This window comes from Melospiza melodia, chromosome 6, assembly GCF_035770615.1.
Source record: "Melospiza melodia melodia isolate bMelMel2 chromosome 6, bMelMel2.pri, whole genome shotgun sequence".
NCBI classification, from domain to species: domain Eukaryota; kingdom Metazoa; phylum Chordata; class Aves; order Passeriformes; family Passerellidae; genus Melospiza; species Melospiza melodia.
This window is the reverse complement of record NC_086199.1, coordinates 6,460,800-6,482,972: the sequence shown is the minus strand read 5'-3', so window position 1 is coordinate 6,482,972 and position 22,173 is coordinate 6,460,800. Positions and strand designations below refer to the sequence as shown.

Sequence of the window (22,173 nt, the reverse complement as noted above, 5' to 3'; positions counted from 1 at the left end):
ATCCACTCTGGTCCTCTGGGACGGAAAGCTCTCCCCTCCTGTTGACTTTGCCAAAGAAAATCCATCCCCAGTTACACAGTGAAATTAGTGTAGCTACAGCAAGGATGAACTTGACGATTTACTGAGGAATGTATGTGTAAGAGCATCTATTCATTATGAAGGCAAACATTTTCCACCTAATTACATGCTCAGGTTCAGTAATGGCTTCATTACCGTGTGTCTCAGCACTCTGTGCTCTTCGCAGTGTTTACTTTTGTGCCACCTCCATCAGGCACAAAAGGAAAAGAGATTAGGGCTGACACTCTTTAAAATGCCTAAGTGCTCACCTTCTGCTTAGGCACCCGTCTCACTGACACGAGGAAGAGTGAGACCTCTAAATATCTGGAAGTATCTGAGACTGCAGCTTGCCCACGGTTACACAGAAGTCTCTGTGAAGATTCAAGAACAAAGTCTAATTCTGCCAAGACCAATTTTAGCATGGCATCTACCAGGCTCTCCTTTCCATGCAGGTTTTGGGAGAGAAGTTCTTGCTGCATTCAGAGCATTTTTGCTCTGAACTCATCTTGCCTCTCTGGTATTAGTGGACTGCACAATGTCCACGTATACATAAAATACCAACATCTCAGCATTTAATACCAGACTGAAAAGCACTAAATCAAGGAATGCTGCAATAAGCCAGACACATTTTGGGCTAGTGCTGCATCTTCTTACTCCAGAGGGTTGGGCAAACCTCTCCTCTGTCTCCATCAACCATCAAACACCTCTGGAGAGCTCATCTGCAAAGGCAATCAGTTTTTCCAGGATTCTTCTAATGACCCATTTCTGTCATGATTCTTCTGAGGGAACTAACTGATAATGACAACTCAGGGGAATAATCAACTGTAATTTATGCATTCCTGTTTTTGGAGCAGGGACCATAGCGAGAGCGTTCTGCTTTCACTTACACTAAGCACCACCCTTATTATTATTAGTAAAGCTGACCCATGACCAACAGCACTGCAAATACAAAAGCATCCAACCCCCCTGCTTGAATTTATATTTAGAAAGGAAGTAAACAACCAAAGACTCCTGACCCCTCACGTTTGAGGACTGCAGGGCACCGTGCAGCGCCGTGCGGACTTTCCCACCCGCGCTCCAGGCGAGCCAGCTCATTTCCAAAAGCAGGATAACCATGTCAGCATGCTGCAATCCAGACTAATAACAGCCACAGCAGAAGAAAGCCTTGGGCCTGGAGCTTAATTTCCCCCAGCTGGCAAGCCCACGCTCCCAGCCTACATAATGAACGGCAGCACTGCGTGGCAGAGCAGCCCTAGAGCTCCACTCTGTGCTGCTCTGTACAGGCAGCCCCATGTGAGCTCTCAGTCTGAGGCCCACAAGACCGTTAGTGCTGCCTTTGCCTCCCCTTTCAACCAGCAGTGGGGCAGAACACTCAACATTCACACTCTGAGCCAGGCTCAAGGCAGCTGGATCAGTAAAATAGCAGGGAGGAGGATTAGACCGAGCTTTTGATCCCAACCCCATGTCATGAAAGTCTGGATTAAGGCAGTTTATGGCCGACTCTATAAATCATACAAGGGCTGGGAGCTGCCTACTACATTGCTGAGAAGCCAACTTTCCTTTCCCTGTTCCACCAAGCCTCTTCTCAGGTTCCCTCTCCCGGGGCTGGCAGCTCTCTCACAAGGGAGAGGCTGGGAGCTGGCAACCTTCACAACATGTGAGTCATCAGAGAACAGACCAGCAGCTCCTTTAATTTAAAATGCAGCAGAAAAGAATGCCCTGGTCCCTGGAAGCACTGTTTGGTCTGAGAGGAGGGAATTGCTGGCAGCAGTAACATGTAAAAGGGGCAGGAGATGAGGGCTCCCTGGAAGGAACTGCACAGGTGTCTCAGGAAGGGAAGCTCCTCCTGGAGCACCCAGGAGCTCAGTGATTCTCCTCTGCTGCCTCAACACCCCATGTCCCCTCCATTTCACAGCACCTGCCCTCTCCAGGGACACGTGTCAGCTGCAGAGCTGGTTCACACCTGCCTGCACTCCCAGCCCTGGGGAGGTGCAGCTCCAGCCCGGGCTGACACAGCCACAGCAGAGCACAGGCACCTCTGGGGATGCACAGCGTGACTCTCCTCTAAAAAGGGCATTTCTACTCCTCTAAAAGGGGCATTTCTACCCTTCCCACATCAGTGCATTGCTGCTGCCTCAGAGAGGGAGTTGGGGCTTTACCAGGGAAAGCAGGGATGCACAGCTTTCAGGGATGCACAGATGAGCAGACCAGGGAGGATACACACCTGCCCAGCAAAGGGAGCAGCAGGATGTAAGGATGCTTAAGCCAGGCTTTTGTCACCTGCAGCAGCAGTGCCCACAGGCATGGCTGGATTACACAGCCTGTGATCAGACATCCTGAGGCTCAGCAGTGCCACTGCAGATTCCCACTAAACACTCAGGTCCAGCTGAAATTTGGAATTAGGATGGTGCCACTCTGCTAGAAATGGCTTTTTTCTTTTGCCTGTTTTGGGAGGGGAAGAATTTTCTTTTTCACAGCCATCGAAGTGGGAGAGCATTGCCATCCATCCGCTTTGTCCTTGGATTCAGAAAGATCTTCATTTCTATACCCAGCAACTGTATCATGGACTTTGCTTTCCACAGACCTTTCAGAAACGTAAAGCTAATGAAAACATTACTGGATAACCATGCACTATCCCAGGATGTCTAATTATTATGGAATTTCCCCTGCAAAAATCTCACAGTTGCTCCTTGAAAGTCCCTTTTTCACCAGTTTTGAGTGTGACATTTGTTCTCCTAAGCCTACTCAGTCCCAGGTCCCACATGTGGTGGGGAAAGCTGTACCCAGCCAACCCATCCAGCTAACAGCACCCAGTTACACAGAGAGCAGTAAATCCATGAAAATATGGCATGTGCTCCTTCTCCCACAAATACTCTCAAAACTCCAGTGATTTGTGACTCAGGAACTTCCTCAGCCAGAGGCTTTGTATTTAACAATCCTCTGTGGAACTTTCTCTGTGGATTTCTCTGTGCTGCACAGAACGGAAGCAGGCTTCCAGCATCCATGGCATTCTGTAGGGAGCAATTTGACAGCTCAGGTGAAGAGCTGTCTCCTCTCCAGAACCTGCTCCTTCCTTGCTTCCTTTTACCATCCTTTGGTTTTGTATTAGGAGAAGACAGCGAATTTCTGTTGTTAATTCACTTTCTCAATGACACTTAGAGACCATGAGTCCTCCCCTACCTCCTTTTGTTGCAGCATGTAAGAGGCACAGTCTATTCAGCTGGAAGCTGCTCCCATTCCCCTGATTGTCTCCAACACTCCTCACCACATCTTTCCAGTCCTGCCATGTTCTGTTTGAGCAGAGGAAGACAGAACTGTACACGGTGTTCATTTACAAACACCAACTTTCCATTTTGTCCACCTTTAACTTTGGGGGTTTTTTTTCACTACTATTGGTGACCCTTGAGTTGACATTTTCCTGCAGCTATTTACCAGGAGCCTAATATTTCACTCCCAAGTGGCTCTGAGTCCATCCTGCTCACGTTTGAATTCCACCTGTGTCCCCATGCAATATCTTACACTCATCCCCACTTCCTCTTCCACCTCACTGCCCAGCTGCTCATTACTGAGACATCCTCCTGGGGCTCCTTGCATCTGGCCTCATCTTTTCCACCCAGAACAAAGCTTCCTCAGCTGTTCTTATTATAGGCTTATTCCAGCTGTATTCATGGATGGGCAACAAGAATGTGCACAAGGAGACAAGGAGAGGTGGTTTTCTACAATCTTACTGTCACTGACTGGCAAGCAGTCAGCAGCAAGAAGCTCCACTGCTCTGTTATCCAATGTCTGGAGGACTGAATCCAGCCCAGCTTGCCCTGGCACAGATCCCTTCTCTATTACTGATGACATGGGAACATGAATCACAAAGCTTCAGGAGCTCAAGCCAGTTCCCTGCTCAGAGCAAGATATGCAGGTTAAAAGTTAATTTATTTTATTCAGCTTCTTGGCCTGCTTTGAAGTAATTAAAGGAATTAACCTGTGCCTTTGTTCTCCAGGAATGTAACGGGGATAATAACTTTCTTCTCTCAAAAAAAAGCTGATAAAATAAAATCCATTAATGGCTTCCAAGCACTCTGATCCCAGAGCAAATAGGATCCTAATTTAAAGATCCTAATTTTCCTATGGGAGCATTTTCTGTACTTGTTGGCATTGTTACCTGTGGCTCAGGTAGATGTTTGTTTTCAGACAAGTCTTTACTTCAAGCACTTCTCCTGTTCCCCATAGAAATCCTGATAGCTTGCTCTCTCCCCTCCTGTCTTTTCCAGTATCAGTGCCATTGTATTTGTTTAATGGGGTTAATAAGCTGCTGGTATAATAATGATCATGCACGGATGCAATTATTATGTGTGATTAATTCTGCAGCTGCCAAAAAGCTTGGAGGACTTTTCTTAGGCGAGGGAATAACTTCACAATTGTTCTTCTCACACTGCATTGCACACAGACATAAACCCCAAAAGAAATGCAGCAGGGAACAGAAGGAAGGCTGGATTAGAGGAGACAGAGCTGCCCCCAGCAGAGCAGCTGATGAAGGTTTAGCATCACATGGGCAGACACATTTCTGTGCTTTGTGTTTATGCACTGGCTAGCTCAAATAATTCCTGGTCCTTCACTGTGATCCCAAGGTATTACTTCCATGCACATTGTATGTAACTGGTAATAAATTTTTAAAGACATTTCAGGCACTGGTGTAGGCTTCTCTTGTTATTTTTCTTTTTAAATAAACACCCTTTAAACAAACACACTGCATTTTGTTCCAAAAAGATACAAGACTACAAACCAAAATACGAACTCCTACAAAGTGCTAGCACAGGTTAATGATTTTTACAAGAAGCAAGGAGAATGGGGTGCACAGACATAAGCCATTAGCACTAAAATACCAACAGTGTCCACATCTGACAAAGCTGTGGATGCTTTTCTGCACGAGGCTTTTTGGCATACCCAGATAATTTACGGTCCAGTGCTGGAGCCACACTCTTGAGTGCTCTTAAGTGCTCTGAGTGATAATGGATCTATTTGTGTGATCAGGGAATGTAAGCTGAGGCCTGTAAGCCAGCATGTTCCCCAGAACAATACCTGGACACTTATCTTTGACCAAACTATTCTTAAATCCCACGTATGTGTCCTGAAGAGAAGGCACTGCCTGCACAATTTAGGTTTCTGTAAGCTGCCCAGCTGTTTTCTAACCCATTTATTACTCACACAAGCACCCATGGCTTTGACATTTACCTGACTCAGTTTAAAGGTTTAAGTGAAGGAGAAAACGTGCCCAGGAAACACTGAGACATGCACTATCTCCTTTTTCTTCTCTATAAAACCATCTGTTCCAGCCTCTGCAGCCTTAAACACCTAAAATCACCAATGCCCCCATCCAGTTCCTTGTTGTGCACACAGAGAAATCCCTGTGCATGCATGCCAAGAAGGCAGCACACAGGGTGTGGGTCTTCAAGTGGCAGAGAAGAGGGTCAAAGTGGGCAAAAAGCACATCTGGAGACTTTGCTGTTGTTCAAAACTCCTTTGCCATTCCTAGAAGCTGACAGGACCACATATGGGTCCTGCACAGGGTCTGTGTATCCAGGGCTGGGAATGGAGAGGAATTCTGCTCTTTCAGTCTTACCATAAATGGCTGCCCTGAATAGCAGTTTAGGCTGGCTGTTTAAGTGTTCCACAGCGCTATTATATCCAAAATTTCCATGGTACTTTAAAGAAATCACTCCCTGTGAGCCTTGAACAGCAGAACTTCAAATAGCACCTATTTAAGAAAACACAAGGACTCTTTGCTCACCCTCCAGAAAGGGGCTCAGCAGTTTTAGCTTCAGTTTGTGAAGGACTTATTGAGCATCTCATTCAGCCAGCAGCATGTTTGAGACAGTAACAAACTGCTCTGCAGTGCCTGGGGGTTATCAGTGAAGAGCTACTCCAGCACTGAGACAAGAGCTGCTTTCCTTCCTTCTTTTTAATTTCTTTCAGTTTCTGCTTCATTGGGTTTTCTTTTTCTCACCACACTACTGGGGGCTTTACAGGCACAGAAGAACAATTCAGAAGGCAGAAGCAACAATGTGACTTCGAATAAAAGAAGCAGATTTTGATAGGTTCAGAGTTTGCCTGTAATAATTTATGGATTTCTGTGTTTCACTTAAAAGTTTATCTAGCACTGAGAGACACTGGTCTGACACTGGCCTGTATGATCTGGAAACAAAAAGGATGAAATTTTCCTTTATGGGAAAAAGAAGTGGGCATTACAGTTGCCAGAAAACTCATTTGGATCTATATTGTGACTATTTTAATTTCATTTCTGAGAGTAAAACTTTAGGATGTATCTACTCTTCAGCATATATAAACAGGAGAGCTTTTCTGCTGGGGCATGGTTGCCTTAGTCTACCTTTGTTTTAAATCACTAAAGAAGATCCCAATTTAAAACCTTTTATTAAAACATGTCCATGCAAACAAGAACATGCCTTTAAGAAATCCACATGGAGAGGTTTCCTGTCACAGCTAATAAAAGACAGTGAGGGCTGCACAGGCTGGGGTCAGGGGTTTTACTGTTGCACAGAATTTCCCTTAATTCTCAAGGGATTCACTGATGACAGATTATTTCTGTAATCCGCTTAAGTATAGTCTAGTGTAAAATCTAAGTTTTCACATCCATGTACTGAAATATTTCATAAATATTTTTCTAGACCTGAACCAAAGAGCAGAGCATCCTGCAAAAGCCATTTCAGTGTTCTGCAGCTCGAGATACTCTGTCAAACCCAGAGAAGGCAAGGAACTGCCAAAGGTTTACCTCCTTTGACAAGCAGGCACACATCACAGACAGCAAACAAAAAGGTTGTTTCACGTTGCCATCAGCTGCTGGTTTCAGACAGGAGGCAAAAGGACAGCAGGAGATGAATGGAGCTCTGCTGTTCAACCCCTGAGTGAGGCAACCAGCAGCAAACTGTGGCTGTGACTCCATCTCCATCATGGACATTACCAGCACCATCCTTCTCCAGGACTCACCATTGTGCCTCCTGCAGCTCAGGCACCGACTAAACCTACTTTAGGCAATTTTCATTTTTCCCTTTGGGACAGGATGATGGGAACTGAGCTTTTGCAACAACCTTCAAATCTTCTTTCTGCAGAAGATTTCCTTGTGCAGCAGTGGAGAATTCACAGCAGGAGGATCCCCAAAGGGCCCAGAGCAGCAGCTCACCCAGCACTCAGCAGCACAGCAAGGGACTAAACCAAGTGCAGCCTTGGGAAACACTTAATGGCACCAGGCAGGGCCTCTGTGGGTCACATGGTAACATTCAAACACTCGGAAAGTGTTTTTTTATTCACTTTTTTTATGAATCTGCTGAGAATTCTGTGCTTTGGGTACAGCAGCACTTTTGCCATAATCAGATATTGTAAAGGTATGAGCAATAAAGAAGATATTCAGGTATTATTGTCTCATCAGCTGAGCCTTCAGATGATTCCCTCCAATTGCCCAGTACTATTTATCAGCACATGCATCTGAAATAATACTTAATTTTCAATCAGGTGCTCTGCAAGGAAACCCAGCTCAGAAATGCTCTAGCTGAGCACCTTGAGGGAGAAAATAAAAAAAGCAAATTTTGGCTCAAGGGTGCTATTTAATAGCAGTGAAAGTACTTACCAGGTGGCCTATTAATGGCAAGGTTTCTGAAATGGCTGCCTTTGATCATCTCCACTGCCAGCCTCCCCGTGGTGGCATTGTATGACAGTCCCACGAGCAGCTCTGGCACCCCTCCATGCGACAGGGACTGTGTTGAGGAAGCGCTATCACTGTGAGAGATTGCTGACAGACTCAGCTGAGAATCTGCACTCTGCAGGGAAAGAGCACTGAGAGAATCATCAGGACATTCACCACCCCTTCCTCCCCCCCCCCTTAATTTGTGTCTTGTGGCCTTGTTTAGTAAGATCTCTGCTAAGAAATTACAATAACTGAGAATTAATTATGCCGGGGCAGCAGAAGAATCAGAGCGTCACTTTTACAAAAACACATCTCTGAACTTTCTCTTTAAAGATGAGGAACTCTGAGTGAAGTGTTATCATGAGTGTAAATCAAAGCCTCTGAGATAAGCAAACATCCTGCTACACTAATACTCTGTACATCTCCTTGATAATGGCTTTTGGATGGAATACACTTTTCGGTTTGGCAGTTTTTGGCCATGCACTGTGCATTTTATTACTTTCTTTCTTTGCTACCACAATGCTTTCACTATTCTCCACTTCACCTGGAGTAGGATGATTTATTCATCTCACGTGCACAACCTCTCTCTGAGCTTTTGTAGACAATGAATCATGACAGAGCTCATCTACACCAATTGATTGGCATAGCCAGAGCTGGATACAACTGTGATGTGTGTGGAAAATTAAGAAGCAGCACAGCCAGTTCCTCTTCACATGACCCAGCTCTCCGCTTCCATCTGTCATGTAGGAGAACATTACTAAGCATTTCTGGCAAGATGGAAACTGCACAGTGGAGATCCACAAGCTGGTATCTAGGGCCAAATGAGGTAACTTCTGCACTGGGGTGCACAAGAACCACTGCCCTTATTGGAATTAGGACTAATTATGCCTTGGTGGTTCCCAGACCAACCTGGGGTATCTGAGTGTACAGCATGAGGTGAGTCATGTGGATACACAGGATTTTGTGTGAGCTTGCTGACTGGGCTGTTAATAAAACACAGCTTTGCACAGGGAGGAAACACCCTGAGCTTCCCCTGCCTGATAACTTTTTAAGTGACAGCAGGTCAGACCCACCAATCACACACTGACAGCCCTGAATGAATGAAAGGCTCCAGGAACACCGTATTCACCAAAAAACAAACAGTTTTATGGAGTCCACCTATCCTCCACCAAACTTACACTCAGGTTACTCCGTGGCTCCAAGAGCAGTGTCACCTTCACCTCCCCTTCCTGGCTGATGCCCCTCAGGTAGAAGAGCTGCTCCCCCATCATCTTCTCCCCAAGCACCTTGTGCACGGCGTAGAGGCGGAAGCGAACGGCGTGGCTGCTCAGCTCCTCTGGCTCCAGCTTGCTGAAGGTGATTTTGTCCTGGAAGATGGGGATGGGTCCTCTCTGCACACTGGTTTTGCCCCTCTGCTTCTTGCCCGGCATCAGAACTGCGTGCACCTGCCAGGTGTTGACGCCACTGCGGTCCTTGTCTGGGATGTCCCTGGCCTCCAGGACAGTGGCTATCAGCTTCTGGCTTGCGGATTTGTAGGTGAAGAGGACATCCAGGTCACCACATTTGCAGATGGGCTCGTGGGCACAATGGTGAGCTGGCACACTGTTCACTTCGTTGTGTTCCTGCAAAGGGAAGGAAGGAGTGAAACCTCCAGTGGAGTTCAACTGCCTCTGTGGTTCCAATTCCAATTAAAACGAAATTGTTCTCCTCACTTTAGTATATGCAGTTGCTGTGTGAAATATGGATCCAAACTGTTTCTGGAAGGGCCAAAGATAGTTAATTGCCTGATTTTGTGTAATAGTCCCCATACGCTCTAGTAAGCAGCAGCACTTGTTGAAACATTTCCAACAAAAAGTTTCATTAATATTTAAGTGTTTTGCAGGAGATGGTTAATTTGGCAAACATTCTACATAGAGAAAAACTAAACAAAGGGATTTTTACATTTCATTCATGTCAATATTGAGGCACTAGCAAAACAATTTGACCTACTTAACCTGTTACTTCGAACATACACTGGAATTGCTTTTCAAGGTGGAAATTTTTTACATTATTAAAATCAAACAATTCAGCTGAACCTGCTAACTTTTTTGATATTTTGTTCTGCTAGAATTTTTTTTTAAAATTAGGCACTATGTTTAATATGAAGAGGAAATCATCGTGTCAGAATTTCTTGTAGAATGGAAATTCCATTTCTAGATGCTAACCCATAATTCAATACTTTTCCTACAGCTAAAGCAATGATAATGGGGATAAGCAGTCTGATTAAATACATATTGATTCTTTATACCCTTCTAAAATCTCCCAAGAGAAGCATCTGTTCCTTCTGTTCAGTTTGGGTACTAATAAATTCAGAATAAAAATTCAAAATAAACAACCGCAACATGTGCAGACTAATTCACACACAGTCTTTTACCTACTTTTAAAACAAAAACCATCTTGATAAAGCAAGATAAAACCATGGATGCTCACCTTACCTTTTGCTGAGTGGGTGTGTGGGTTTCTGTTCAACAGTGCTTTTTTATCTCAGAGCTAGAATGTGCTTCATATGATAAAGGGGTTGCTATAGTGATCAATGGCTTGTATTTAAACACGAGTATACACTGTACTAGGGAAAGATTTTCAGTTAATAGCCAGAAGGTGAATTAAGGCCTGTCACCAGCATCTGAGTCACCCTCCTCCTCAAACATTTATCTTCTTTTCACATTTCAAGTAACACTTCTTTCCAGCACAGGACTCTTTTTGTTCAGGGAACAGATGATGGGCCATGGGACGTCTGGTGTTAAGTCCCTTCAGAAGTGTCTGGGTGTCTCAAACAGGGCCTCTGATAAACATCAAAATTTTTGTTTACTTCCTGTCAATCTACTTTTGAAGTGCCCAGATTCATCTGCCATGACATGCAAAGCTCCAGATTTTCACATTTTCAGAGGTGTTTAAGACTTGAACACAAAAGTCCAAGTGTGCAGATTAGAGACCTGCTGTTGCATGTCTTGCAGAAATAATGTCAAAGGGAGAACAACACACAAAATTACTTCCTTGGCTACAGAAACATCTTTCTGTATAAACAGCAGGCTGCTAAAAACAAAAATGCAAGGCAGGCCAGGTTGCCTGGAGAGAGCATGGTGTTACAAAAATGTTAAGTGCTCCTGTGTAGCAGTCAAGTTATTTCTGTCTGGTTGATGAAATAATATTCAATACGTGATGGGGTTGGGCTTGACTCATATTTCCCTCCACACTTTTATCTGTGCATTTGCTGTTGAGGAGATGGAATCAAGGCACATTTAAGGACTGCTGCTAAGGTCTGGAGAAAACCATGCTTGAGGCAAAACTTGGCTTTCAGCTACATGTCTCAGCTGGAAAATGTGAACTCCAGTGCATCAGCACAAACCCACAGGAATGAAAATCCAGGAGACACTTTCCTGCCCCAGCAGGGCTGATATCATCACCTTCTGGCAGTGTGTAAGGCAGACTGAAGGTCAGATATCTGCATTTTGACTGAACAGCTAGAGAAGATTTGGATTTCAGGAAAGCTCAAATTGTGCTACTAGAGCAGTGGCCAGACCCACTGCAGAGAAAACTGCATGAACTGGAAGCAAGAGTGAAAAAGAAATGCCAAACTCCTTCAGTAAGCTTTCCATGGGAAACTAAGCTTTGGAGACCCCACAGCCTGGCCCTTTCTGAGAGCATTGTGCTATCCAGGACTCATCCCCATGGAGGTTTGCTACATGCCTACAAATCCTCCTTCTGTGGGAGTCATTGACAGAATTCCCCCCTGCTTTCAGAGCCCAGCTGGACCACAAGTGATTTGTGAATGTGTTGGTTATACAGACACTTGAACTGAAATGCAAGCAAAGATTGGGGTTTAGGTACTTCATCTGAGTTTCTTTTTTTCCCTCTTCCCAGCACAGTTATTGAGAAGCTAAGCCAAGAATCCTGATTGATACTGCACATCTAACCCGGTCATTCAGGACAGCCAACATCCACTTCACTAAGTAAAATAAGTCCATTTCTGCCAGAGAAACCTGAAAGAGCAGCTAATTATGGACAAGGCTTGAAATGGTACTTGTGGTTCCACTGCAGGGGCATAAAATTACCATTTCTGTCTGTAAAGAGAAGTCCTTTGAGTGGAGCATAATAACACTTGGACATTTCTGGCATGTCAGAACATTTAGTTCCTGCAATAAAAAGTCTTTCATTAATCTACACAATACCTTTGAATGAGAAGCTGCTTGTAAGAGATAAACTGTGTCTTGGGCATTTCTGCTCCAGTATGCTGGAACCCTTCTTTGCATTTTTAAAATGTAGACACCAGGAGTAAAATGGGCCATGCATTTCAAAGAAACACAAGAGGACACCGGAGACACTGCAGCACACGTGAACCGTGGCAAAGCAAATCAAACATGGAAAAGGAGAAACGAGCCTCAAATGGGCAGGCAGTGTCAGAAATACAGCAAAGAGAGGGCAGAGCTGCTGCCACACACAGCTCCCATGTGGGGTGTAGTGTTTTGTGGGACTGGGTTGTGCAGAAAGCCAAAATGCTGCTCCAAACACCCCTAAGGGCTGAAGCATCTCTCCAGCTTTGAACTGGCTGCTCCAAGGATAAGGACCTTCCCTCAAAGCCTTGCTGCTCACAGTCTGATGGAGGAATGGATTTCCACACCTGTCTTTTAACTCAGGCAGAAGATATGACCTTTGTGCTGTTCTTTTAATATGTCTGATGCAAGCTGATATTTTTCCAGAAATTTAATCCTGCGGTAAGATAATGAAAATCAACACATCATGCAGAGATATTAGGAGAGAAAAGGGGGATGCAAAGTCATCAGGTGTTTATAATGCCTTAAAATCCAAAATGTTTCCTTGAGGATTCAAAATAAAAATGCAGAACTAAAGGAAAGCAGACTCAGGTTCTCTCCTTCCCTAAAAGTTTGCCTGGTATCAATGGGGACATGATTACTGTCACTTGAGCAGGTCACAGGCCATCCCCAGCAGCTGCCTCCAGCTTTTCAGATTATTCCCATTGTCTCAGTCATAGAAAATACCTGGAAAAAGACACAGATCTGACCCAGTGACCACATACCCTGTCCTGGGACACACACCCTGCACATACAGCCAGTGACCGAGCCCTGGGCCACCACTGAGAGCTCCTTGATAAATGCCAGTAAATGCTGCTGGGTAGCCAAAGTTCCAGTTTCAGTTCAGACACTGCAGTCAGAAATCAAGCAATGAAAGCCCTTCTGTGAATTAGTGTCAGTAGTAAGAGGCAAAATACCAGAAAAAAGGAGAAACACAAAGAAGAGGTGTATGGTCATGCACACAAGCACACAGGAGTACCATTACCTTGTGCTGTGCTGATCAATTTTTCACTTCATTTCTCCTCTAACCTTTTTTGGCCCCCAATACCCTTCAAAAGCTTTCAGTGTGTGTGATAAATGACAATCCAGCATACCTCAGGGCTCCAAGCCGATGAGCTGTCAGTAGCATCATTTACTTCCAATTCCTGGTTGGCAAATGCTGTCTCCATTTCCAGGCGTCCTTCCCTGTGTGACTGGCTGACACCATCCCCAGTTCTGGGCTCCATCCTGGGCCCTTTGTGCTGCCCAGTGCCCCTACTCCTGGTTGTTGTTCTTGAATCAACAGATGCATGGTCATCTTCACGACAGGAGAGGTTGTCTTGGTAACTCAGTTGGCTTAGTCCATCCAGATCTAACAATTTTCAGCAAGAAAATAATTTCAGAGGGATTAGAGCAAATTCCTCCCCCTTCCAAAATGTGCTTTTCTCTCCTTTCTTTTATTTTTTTTTAACTTTTCCCTAATCCCCAGTGTTTACAATAGACAGTTTCTGTTTCCTGCAGCACTGAACCTGTAAAGAAACCAATCCTGTTTAAATCAGCATTTGATGGAGGGGACATGGCTGTTTCTCACCCCTTACTGAATTGAGAAACTCATTGCCTTTATTTGAAAAAGTTATCCACAAAATTCAAGTGGAGTGTTTGGGATATTCAAGTGCAGCCCCAAAGGAATCTCTTCTATGAAAACACAAATCAAACCACAGAAAAGCACAGCAGAGGCCTGATGAACAGGTATCACAATTTCCTCCTGTGCAGGAGGAGAAGGAGATGACAGGAGTTTGCACTGTCCTCAGGAGCATAGTGCTGTGAGGAAGGCAGCTTCACAGACAGAACAGAGAGCATTACCCTCTCACCCATCCCTGAGAGCTTAGTGAGCAGCTCCAAAAACCAACTAAGAATCTCTAAATCTCATGCCTGGGCTGAATTTTCCTCCCAAGGACAACAGAGGGGAGATGTGCTACCTAATTTCCTAACTGCTTTTATTAGTTTTAATTCATCTTGTCCTACACACATGGGCTAGAGTAAGCTTCATTAATGAGAATAAAATAATTCACACCACAGATTCCTTTTCTACACCACTGAAATCTCTGTTAGGAACACAGGGTGCTTTTCTCTACTTGAAAGCACCAGTGAGAGCTCTCTGGATGGAGCAGCACAGATAATTACATGCCCAGGACACAGATGAAAATAACATCATGATTTGGCCTTGGATGTGTTCTGCAAGCACTTTCAGAAGAAAAACAGGGACATTCCTCCTCCTAATGCATCTCATGATGAGCCTTGCCTCAGGAACACGGAAAGAAAATTCTGCCTCCATCTCTTTCAAATAAGGAAAAAAGCAGTGAAAGCAGTGAAAGAATGAGTTGTGCTTCCAGACAGCTGATGACAGCTATGAAAACATAACAATTTCCTTTGCAAACGGAGCTATTAGGGGTTTGAAGGTTTCACAAAACGAGGTGAGGTTGGAAGGAGCCTCTGGAGGTCATCTTGTCCACTCCCCTGCTCAAGAAGGGCCATTTGTTTGTTCCTATGAAGGTCACTACTAAAGAACAATATTTTTTCTCAAATTTGGTCTCAAATTCAAATTTTAAAAGATATTATTAATTACTGGGTTTAATAGGAAAACATTAGCTTGCTTTTGTTCAATGAATCAATGTTTTTATGCCCTGTCTGATAAATGAGATAGAGAATCTGGTGGCATGGAGGAGGCTGAGGTGCCAAACAACTTTTTCTGTCTCAGTTTTCACTGCCAGTTGCTTGTTTCACATCTCTCAAGTCCATCAATCTCCAGGCAGGGGCTGGAGGAATGAAGTCCCACCCATCTCAGGAGAATATCAGGTTTGAGACCCTCTGAGGGACTTGAACATCCACAAATCCATGGCACCTGATGAGGTGCCACAAATTTTCCAGGATCTTGAGGGAACTGACTCATGCAGGAGAGACATGGACCTGTTAGAGCAGGTCCAATACAAAAAAATTGCTGAGGGCCAAAACACCTTTTGCATGAAGACAGGCTGAGGTTTGGGGTTGTTCATCCTGGAAAAGAGGTGTCAGGAAGAACTTATTGCTGCTTTTCAGTACTTGAAGAGGGATTACAAGAAAGATGGAGAGACACTTTTTGCCAAGGCCTGTAGTGACAGGACAAGGGTAATGTTCTGAACTGAAACAGGTGAATTTAAGTTGGATATCAGGCAGAAATTCTTTGCTGTGAGGTGGTGAGACCACTGGCACAGGCTGATCAGAGGAGCTGTGGGTACCCCAGCCTTGGATATGTTCAAGGTCAGGCTGGATGGGGCTCTGAATAACTTAATCAAGATAGGGGGGATTGGACTAGATAAATTTCCAAAGTCCCTTCCAACCTGAGCCTTTCTATGATCCTCTACACATCCCTCTGTCTTAGAACAAAAAACCCAAATCTTTCTGAGTAGAAGAAATTCTATGTTTGGCCTTAGCAGCAAATGCACTGCTTCTGATGCTTATCTGCTCCACACACACAAAATTCCAACAAGAGGAGTGGGGATTATACTCAGGAAACATTTCCTGCAGGTGAACAGCAGTCCTTGCTCCTGTCCTTGGCTGCTCTTTCAATTTAAGAACTCAGAAATTAGGAGAATAACTTTATCCCCTCTCTTCAACTGTGAACGATCTCCACTCTCCCTCCCAGTAAAATGCTTCAAGCACAGGCACTTCAACCAACAAGTCTGAGAGCATCTCACAGCTTCGTAATTATGGTCCTCTTCCTCATGGGAGATGGTCCTTCAGGAGCAAAGAGGGATCCAAATTCATCTCTCTCAAATTCCAGGTGAGTGCTCTTCTCACTCCCTTCTGAAATGCAGAACCCATCTCTTCTCCTGCTCCTCATCCTCCCACCTGGCAGACCTAATTCTGAACTGAGAGCCCTCATTGTCTCACCTCTGCCCTGAGCAAAAAGTCTTGAGTGAGGGTAGAAAGTAATTTATTTTATTTTTTTTCCATTACTCCCCTTCCTCTCTACAAAGTCAGGAAACAGAAAGAACTCAACTTAGGAGCACAAGCAAGAAATAAAATAACAGAAATTCCACACATTTACTGAGACTGAATGGATCCAGGCACTCCTTAAGGCATTTAATTAGCAAGCCAATGTCTAATACACATTTAAACAGTGGGTCATCCATCAAAGCACACACCACACAGCAGGCTTTCAGAATAAAATGCTTCTGTAGTAAGAAATTATCCTCACACAATTGTCTTGTGGGTTTGACTCCTGCTGGGATAATATCTAGATCAATAATAGAGGAATTTTCAAAAACTACATTAAAGCCATAAAAGTGTCCCCATAACAGGAGAACTCCAGAAATATATTAATAGAGCAAGTCATCTCCCTGAGACTCAGGCACAAAATGAATGTGTTAGGAAAGCAAAAAATGTAGTATTCAGGGGAAGTAAAGAAAAAGGTGATTCACCCAAACCAATCAGTGAAACAGTCTGGCTTTTTCTTTAAATTTAAAGCAGTTTTGGTAAGAGATAATCATGTATATATACCAGTATTAGATTATCATTACAGGTAATAGACCAACTATAGAGACTAGAACAACTACACCTCTCCAATTACTTCCCTTCCAACATTATATTCACAAAATAAATGTTGAAAACAAAAGTTCCTCCTGTAAAGGAAAAGGTCAGAGCAGTAAAATGCCTGTAATTTACCTGAGAGATCTTTAAGGAAGAAAATGTCAACCGTCTTATGAATACCTGACGTGAATAAACAGCACAGCATCAGGGACAGAGGTTGAGACAGCATTATCTGAACTTTAATTAGCCAAGAGTCCCTGCAGAGCAATAGCAGACAGTTCTAAGATTAAGGACAGATAGTACTGTACAATGAAAAATGTGATTTTTCTTAAGAATCTCATCTCCCAAACTTTCCCTTTCAGGTCACATGTTCACAATCCTGGAAGGAGGCAAGTGGAATACTGGTAGCAGAAATCACCAATGAATCAGTAAAGTCTATGTTCAGGGTTGGAGAACTGGGTGTGAAAAAAAAACAAAACAACTTTCAGATGAAAGGATGAGCATGACCTCCCAGTAGAACCCTAACAGGAACTGGGATATGGAAGCCTCTCTCCAAAAATACAAGGCATGTTTGGCACATCAAACACTGAAAACCAGGCTGGAAAAATATTGTGCAGTCCCTCCTCACTCTGGCAGGCAAATGTTCTGGCTAATTTACAGTATCTGTCTTTTTTTTTTTTTCAATGACACAAAATCTCTCAGTTCTATGAATCATTGTATTGTGCCAAAGGAATGTCCTGAGAGATCTCAACACTTCCTGAACCCCACTGCCAGAGTTAAAAGATGGGTGGAAGATCTTACTAAATTAACACCACATAGTTCATTAACCAGCAAGAAACACAGATGAAGAATTTATGTGTGCTTGTTACCTATGCTGACCAAGGGAGTGTTTGCTATGTGAACTCTAAGGAATCACTTTGCTTCCATGCAAAAAAAAAAAAATTTAAATTACCAAAAAAAAAGCATGTCTTTTCTTTGAAAGAAATTAGATCCTTTCTTTAAACTATATAAAAACTCATGATTAAAGTTAAGAACCTGTTTAAATATAGTCCAGAGGAAGAAAGGATTTCAGTATGGACCTGGGTACCTCTGGACTTGAAATCCTCCTAGCTACAGCAGTGATTTTTCAAACCCCTCTTCCCATAAGACAGCAGAGCTATAGCTTAGTGGGTCTGAGGAATATTTGCCCCCACACAGCAGCAATTCTCTTGCCTGGCCCCTGCTACAGCCCCAGTTCCAGACCTGCAATACCATTGCACCCCTTGCACTGAGATAAACCCACAGAGAGACCAGGCAGTGCTCCTGCCCCTGGTAATTTGGAGATTAGCCACCAAAAGAGTGCTAAAAAACTTCCTAGAAGAGCCTCAAAGGAGCAGAATCATTATGTAATTACCATAAATCTAAACAAAAATGGCCTGTAAATTTTAGGGGTTAAGGAGAAAAAGGATCTTAAATTTCAAGTGACATTATGCAATCAGGCCAAGATTGTTTAATTTACCACATGCTGGGTAATAGCCTGAGAAGGCTCCATGTTTCCAGAGCTGAAATAGGCTCTTTATTAACAGGGTGATTTGCAGAGAGGCTGTGGGCAGAGCTGGCATTCCAGCCTGTTCAGCTCCCCAGAGCACCCTCCAAACATTTCCTTCATGCTGTCTGCACTCCAGGATCTATTCAGGTTACTACAAAGATTTTTTAACAGGTGAAAAGTTAAAGCTAAATGAGCCCAAAGTGCAGACTGTCACAACAGTGAAAACAGAACCAGAGGGTCAAGGAAACTCTCCTGTAAGAACACAGCGAGAGAAGACTGCCCCACGCCAAGTCTGAGTGGGAGAGAAGTTCAGGGTTCTCCAAGATGCTCAGCTTTGCTCTGTGCCAGAGTTTGCTATAGATTTTGGATTATGTAAGAAATGAAAACTACCAGCAATACGTGTAAAACGTCTGTTAAGAGTACACAAGGAGAAGAGAAGCCTCAGAAAAAGTCTGAACATGCCATGATTGCAGTCTGGACTCAGCACTCCCCAAAAGCCCTTCATCCTTCCCACCCAGAGGATCTGCTCAGCTGGAGCAGTGTGTGATACACCCTTGGGGCACAGGGATGGCTTTACACCCACAAATCTTTGTTTTGTGATCATGGCACCAGCTAGGTTCCTCTGAAAATAAAAGTAAGAGCAACTCTGCACCATGTTGAACCAGAAGAGCTAGATGGAGAGATCTTCAAATGATCTAATGGGGGGTGCACTAAATTCAAGCAATTATGTTTCAAAATTAAAACATTCTATTGAACTAAAAACAAAGGGCACTTTTATGGCTTTTCCCTCTAATGAACTTCTCTGGATTTTAGAATGTGTTCAGGCCAATTTTCTAAATAGCTATGTTTTTAAATGCATTTCATCTCTGTTTGTATAAAAGAGTCATTACATTAGTCCATGGAAGATCATAAAATTCTTCCCTTCTGTGCCATAAATTTTTAGTTTCCGTCATTGCCTGACATTTGGTGTATGTGCTGGCAAATGATACAGCATAATTAATCCAATGTTCACCTTGTGTTTGTGAAGTTGTTACAAAAGGAGACATTCAGCTTCTGCTGAAAAGCATGCTAAAGAGATGACTTATGTGGCACAGATAAAAAATAATTACAACCAAGTCCTGCAGTCTTTACTCTGGAAAAATTTCCAATAAAAATCCATGACAACCTCTGTGGGTTAAGGAAAGATAATTCAATAACAATATGCAATTAATGGAAAGATTTTAATGGACTTCAAAAAGTCTTGGACGTGGATGCTTCCCTCTAAGTGTTTTAACTGCAGGTAAAATCAGGAAATCAAGTTTAGTAAGAGGGAATGGAAGAACTAGGACTTGTTCTCCACAGCAAAAGAACCTTTCTGTGTTGAGGCTACAGATCTCAGACTCCAGCTTCAGGAACCCTTTTCCATGCAAGCAGCACCTCTGCATCCAGACACCTCTGTCCTGTGCTCCTGCTGGAGGGCAGGTGCCTGAATTTGGGTCTGCACTCCACACCTGATTTTTTTCCAGACCCTTCTGATCAAAAACCATGTAACCATGACACAGAGGTCTCAAACTACCTGATCACATTGTGGTTACTGCCTGAAGATGCTGCCTGTTCATCCTCCCCCTGTATGTGTTCACTGGGAGAAAAACACAACTCAGGCTTTAGCCAGCTGCTGCTCCTGGCCAAGAAGCCAGAGGACACTTCTGACCCTCAGGTGCATCCTCTGGGGAGAAAAAGTCACCAAGGATTTCGAGAGGACTGGGGCATGAACATGAGAATCGCCGGCTTCTTCAAACCTCTGGAAAGCTTGATGGTGTCATATTGTATCAGCAACATTTACATGTTATTAGACCCTGCTCAACTCTGCCTGTTAACCTATTCTTTTTTAATGAAGAGATTTAACAGAGAAAAACACAAAATCACAACACACAGAAGTGTGGTGGTGTTTGAGGGTCCCCAGGATGAGGCAAGAGATGAGAATCTTGACTCAATATCATAATATAATAAATCAGCCTTCTGAAACATGATGTTAAAAGAAAATGCTATACTAAAACTACACTAAAAGAAATAGAGACATCAGAAGGCTAGAAAAGAATGATGATAAAAAACCTGTAACGGACTCAGAGTCTGACACAGCTGGCTGTGATTGGCCATTAATTAAAAACAACCACATGCTGGGTAAACAATTCTCCAAATCACATTCCAAAGGAGCAAAACATGGAGAAGCTGATGCTTCCCAGCTTCCCAGGAGAAGAAATCCTGGCAAAGGGATTTTTCATAAAATATGACAGTGACACAGAAGAACCTTGTAAAATCATTTGCATGTGCTAAGACAAAGTAGTAAACAAAGGACTTGAAAATTTTTTCCTCCTTCCATTCCCCTTCAGCCCCTGCTAAGGTGGGGAGAGAACTTTTGTGCAAAAAAAGCAGCTCAGATATAACCTGCTCAGGGTAGCATCATGTACACATAAACATGGCACGTGTCTAACAGGAACTGCTGGCTCTATCTGCCAGCAGCAGACGAGCTCTGGAGACCAATGTAAATTATAGCATTTAAAAATGAGGATTATGTGCTTGAGCACATCCCTGTGCTGCCATCACATGCATGGGGCATGGCTGTACCCTCAGCAGTGCTCAGCACCCTGCAGGTGGGGGAAGGAGTGTGGTGTTTGTGAGGGACCCCAGGATGAGGGAAGAGATGAATCTGACTCCATGTCTCAGAAAGCTGATATATTATATTATATTATATTATATTATATTATATTATATTATATTATATTATATTATATTATATTATATTATATTATATTATATTATATTATATTATATTATATTATATTATATCATATCATATCATATCATATCATATCATATCATATCATATCAACGTAACATTAACATAACACTACATTGTATTATATTATAGTACATTATATTACATCATATTACATTATATTACACTACATTATATTATACTACATTATATTACACTACATTATATTATACTACATTATATTAATACTATACTAAAGAAAAAGAAAGAATACACCAGAAGGCTTAACAAGAATGAAGAATAAAAACTCGTGACTGACTCAGTGAGTCTGACACAGCTGGTTGTGATTGGTCATTAAGTTAAAATAATTCTCAATCAAAGATGCACCTGTTGATAACTGATCTCCAGACCACATTCCAAAGCAATAATATAATTATTGTTTTCATTCCTTTCTGAGGCTTCTCAGCTTCCCGGGAGAAGAAATCCTGGCGAAGGGATTTTTTAGAAAATATGACAGTGACAAAGGAGGGCTCAGGACCTGCTCTGTATTCTTGGCCTGGCTTGGTGAGGATGGGAACGCAGAGACATTTTGCTGATGTCCCTGCCAGCAGCACCGGGGGAGCACAGCAGGGTGCTGGGAGCAGCAGTGGGACGCAGCAGTCACTGTGCACACCCGGGTTTGTGTGTGAACAGCCCAGCTGGGAGAGGGTCAGGCCACAGCTCGTTCTGCAGCACCAAGGGCAGGATTGGGTTGCCAAGACTCACTCTGATAATCTCCATGGCAAACCCCAGCAGCTGAGCAAACAGGGGGAGAGGGAGCCTCTCCTGTTTTGGGAGGGAAAGCACCTTCCTCGACCTCAAACCTACATCAGCCTCAGGCGAGGAAACAGGGACCTGCTTTTACACACTCTGCTGCATCTATTAAAATCTGCAGGATAAATTTAATGGCAAGTGCTGTCAGAGCTCCATAAATGTCCCTGCTGCTGCCCAGGAGGCAGCACTCCTCTCCCAGGACACAGCACCAAGCCCAGCTGAGCCCAGCAGGACCCAGCTCCGTTCATGCCCCCACACTGGTGGGTCTGACCCTCTGCTGTGCCACAGTTTGACCACAAGCCCGCTCCTTCTGATGGAAAAGTGCTCTCAACTGGAGGAAAAAAACTCTGTTCCTGCTTTGATAGAAGTGAAAAACTTTTAAACATTAGTTTGTAAATGGTCGGTGAACAGCTGTGATAAAATTTGATTACAT

The 22,173-nt window shown here is 43.5% G+C and overlaps 1 protein-coding gene across 3 annotated transcripts in view; it reads right to left on the bottom strand.

Moving 5' to 3' along the window:
- SYT16 (synaptotagmin 16) overlaps positions 1-22,173 on the bottom strand; it is a 73,267-nt gene that overhangs the window by 12,780 nt on the left and 38,314 nt on the right. For 2 of the 3 annotated variants that reach the window (XM_063159759.1, XM_063159760.1), the window contains exons 5-7: positions 13,191-13,447; positions 8,926-9,369; positions 7,691-7,880 (exon numbers count right to left, since the gene is read on the bottom strand). In XM_063159759.1, coding sequence (XP_063015829.1) covers positions 7,691-7,880; positions 8,926-9,369; positions 13,191-13,447 — 891 coding nt within the window. The remainder of the gene's footprint in view (positions 1-7,690; positions 7,881-8,925; positions 9,370-13,190; positions 13,448-22,173) is intronic. The other variant, XM_063159761.1, reaches the window with a different exon arrangement.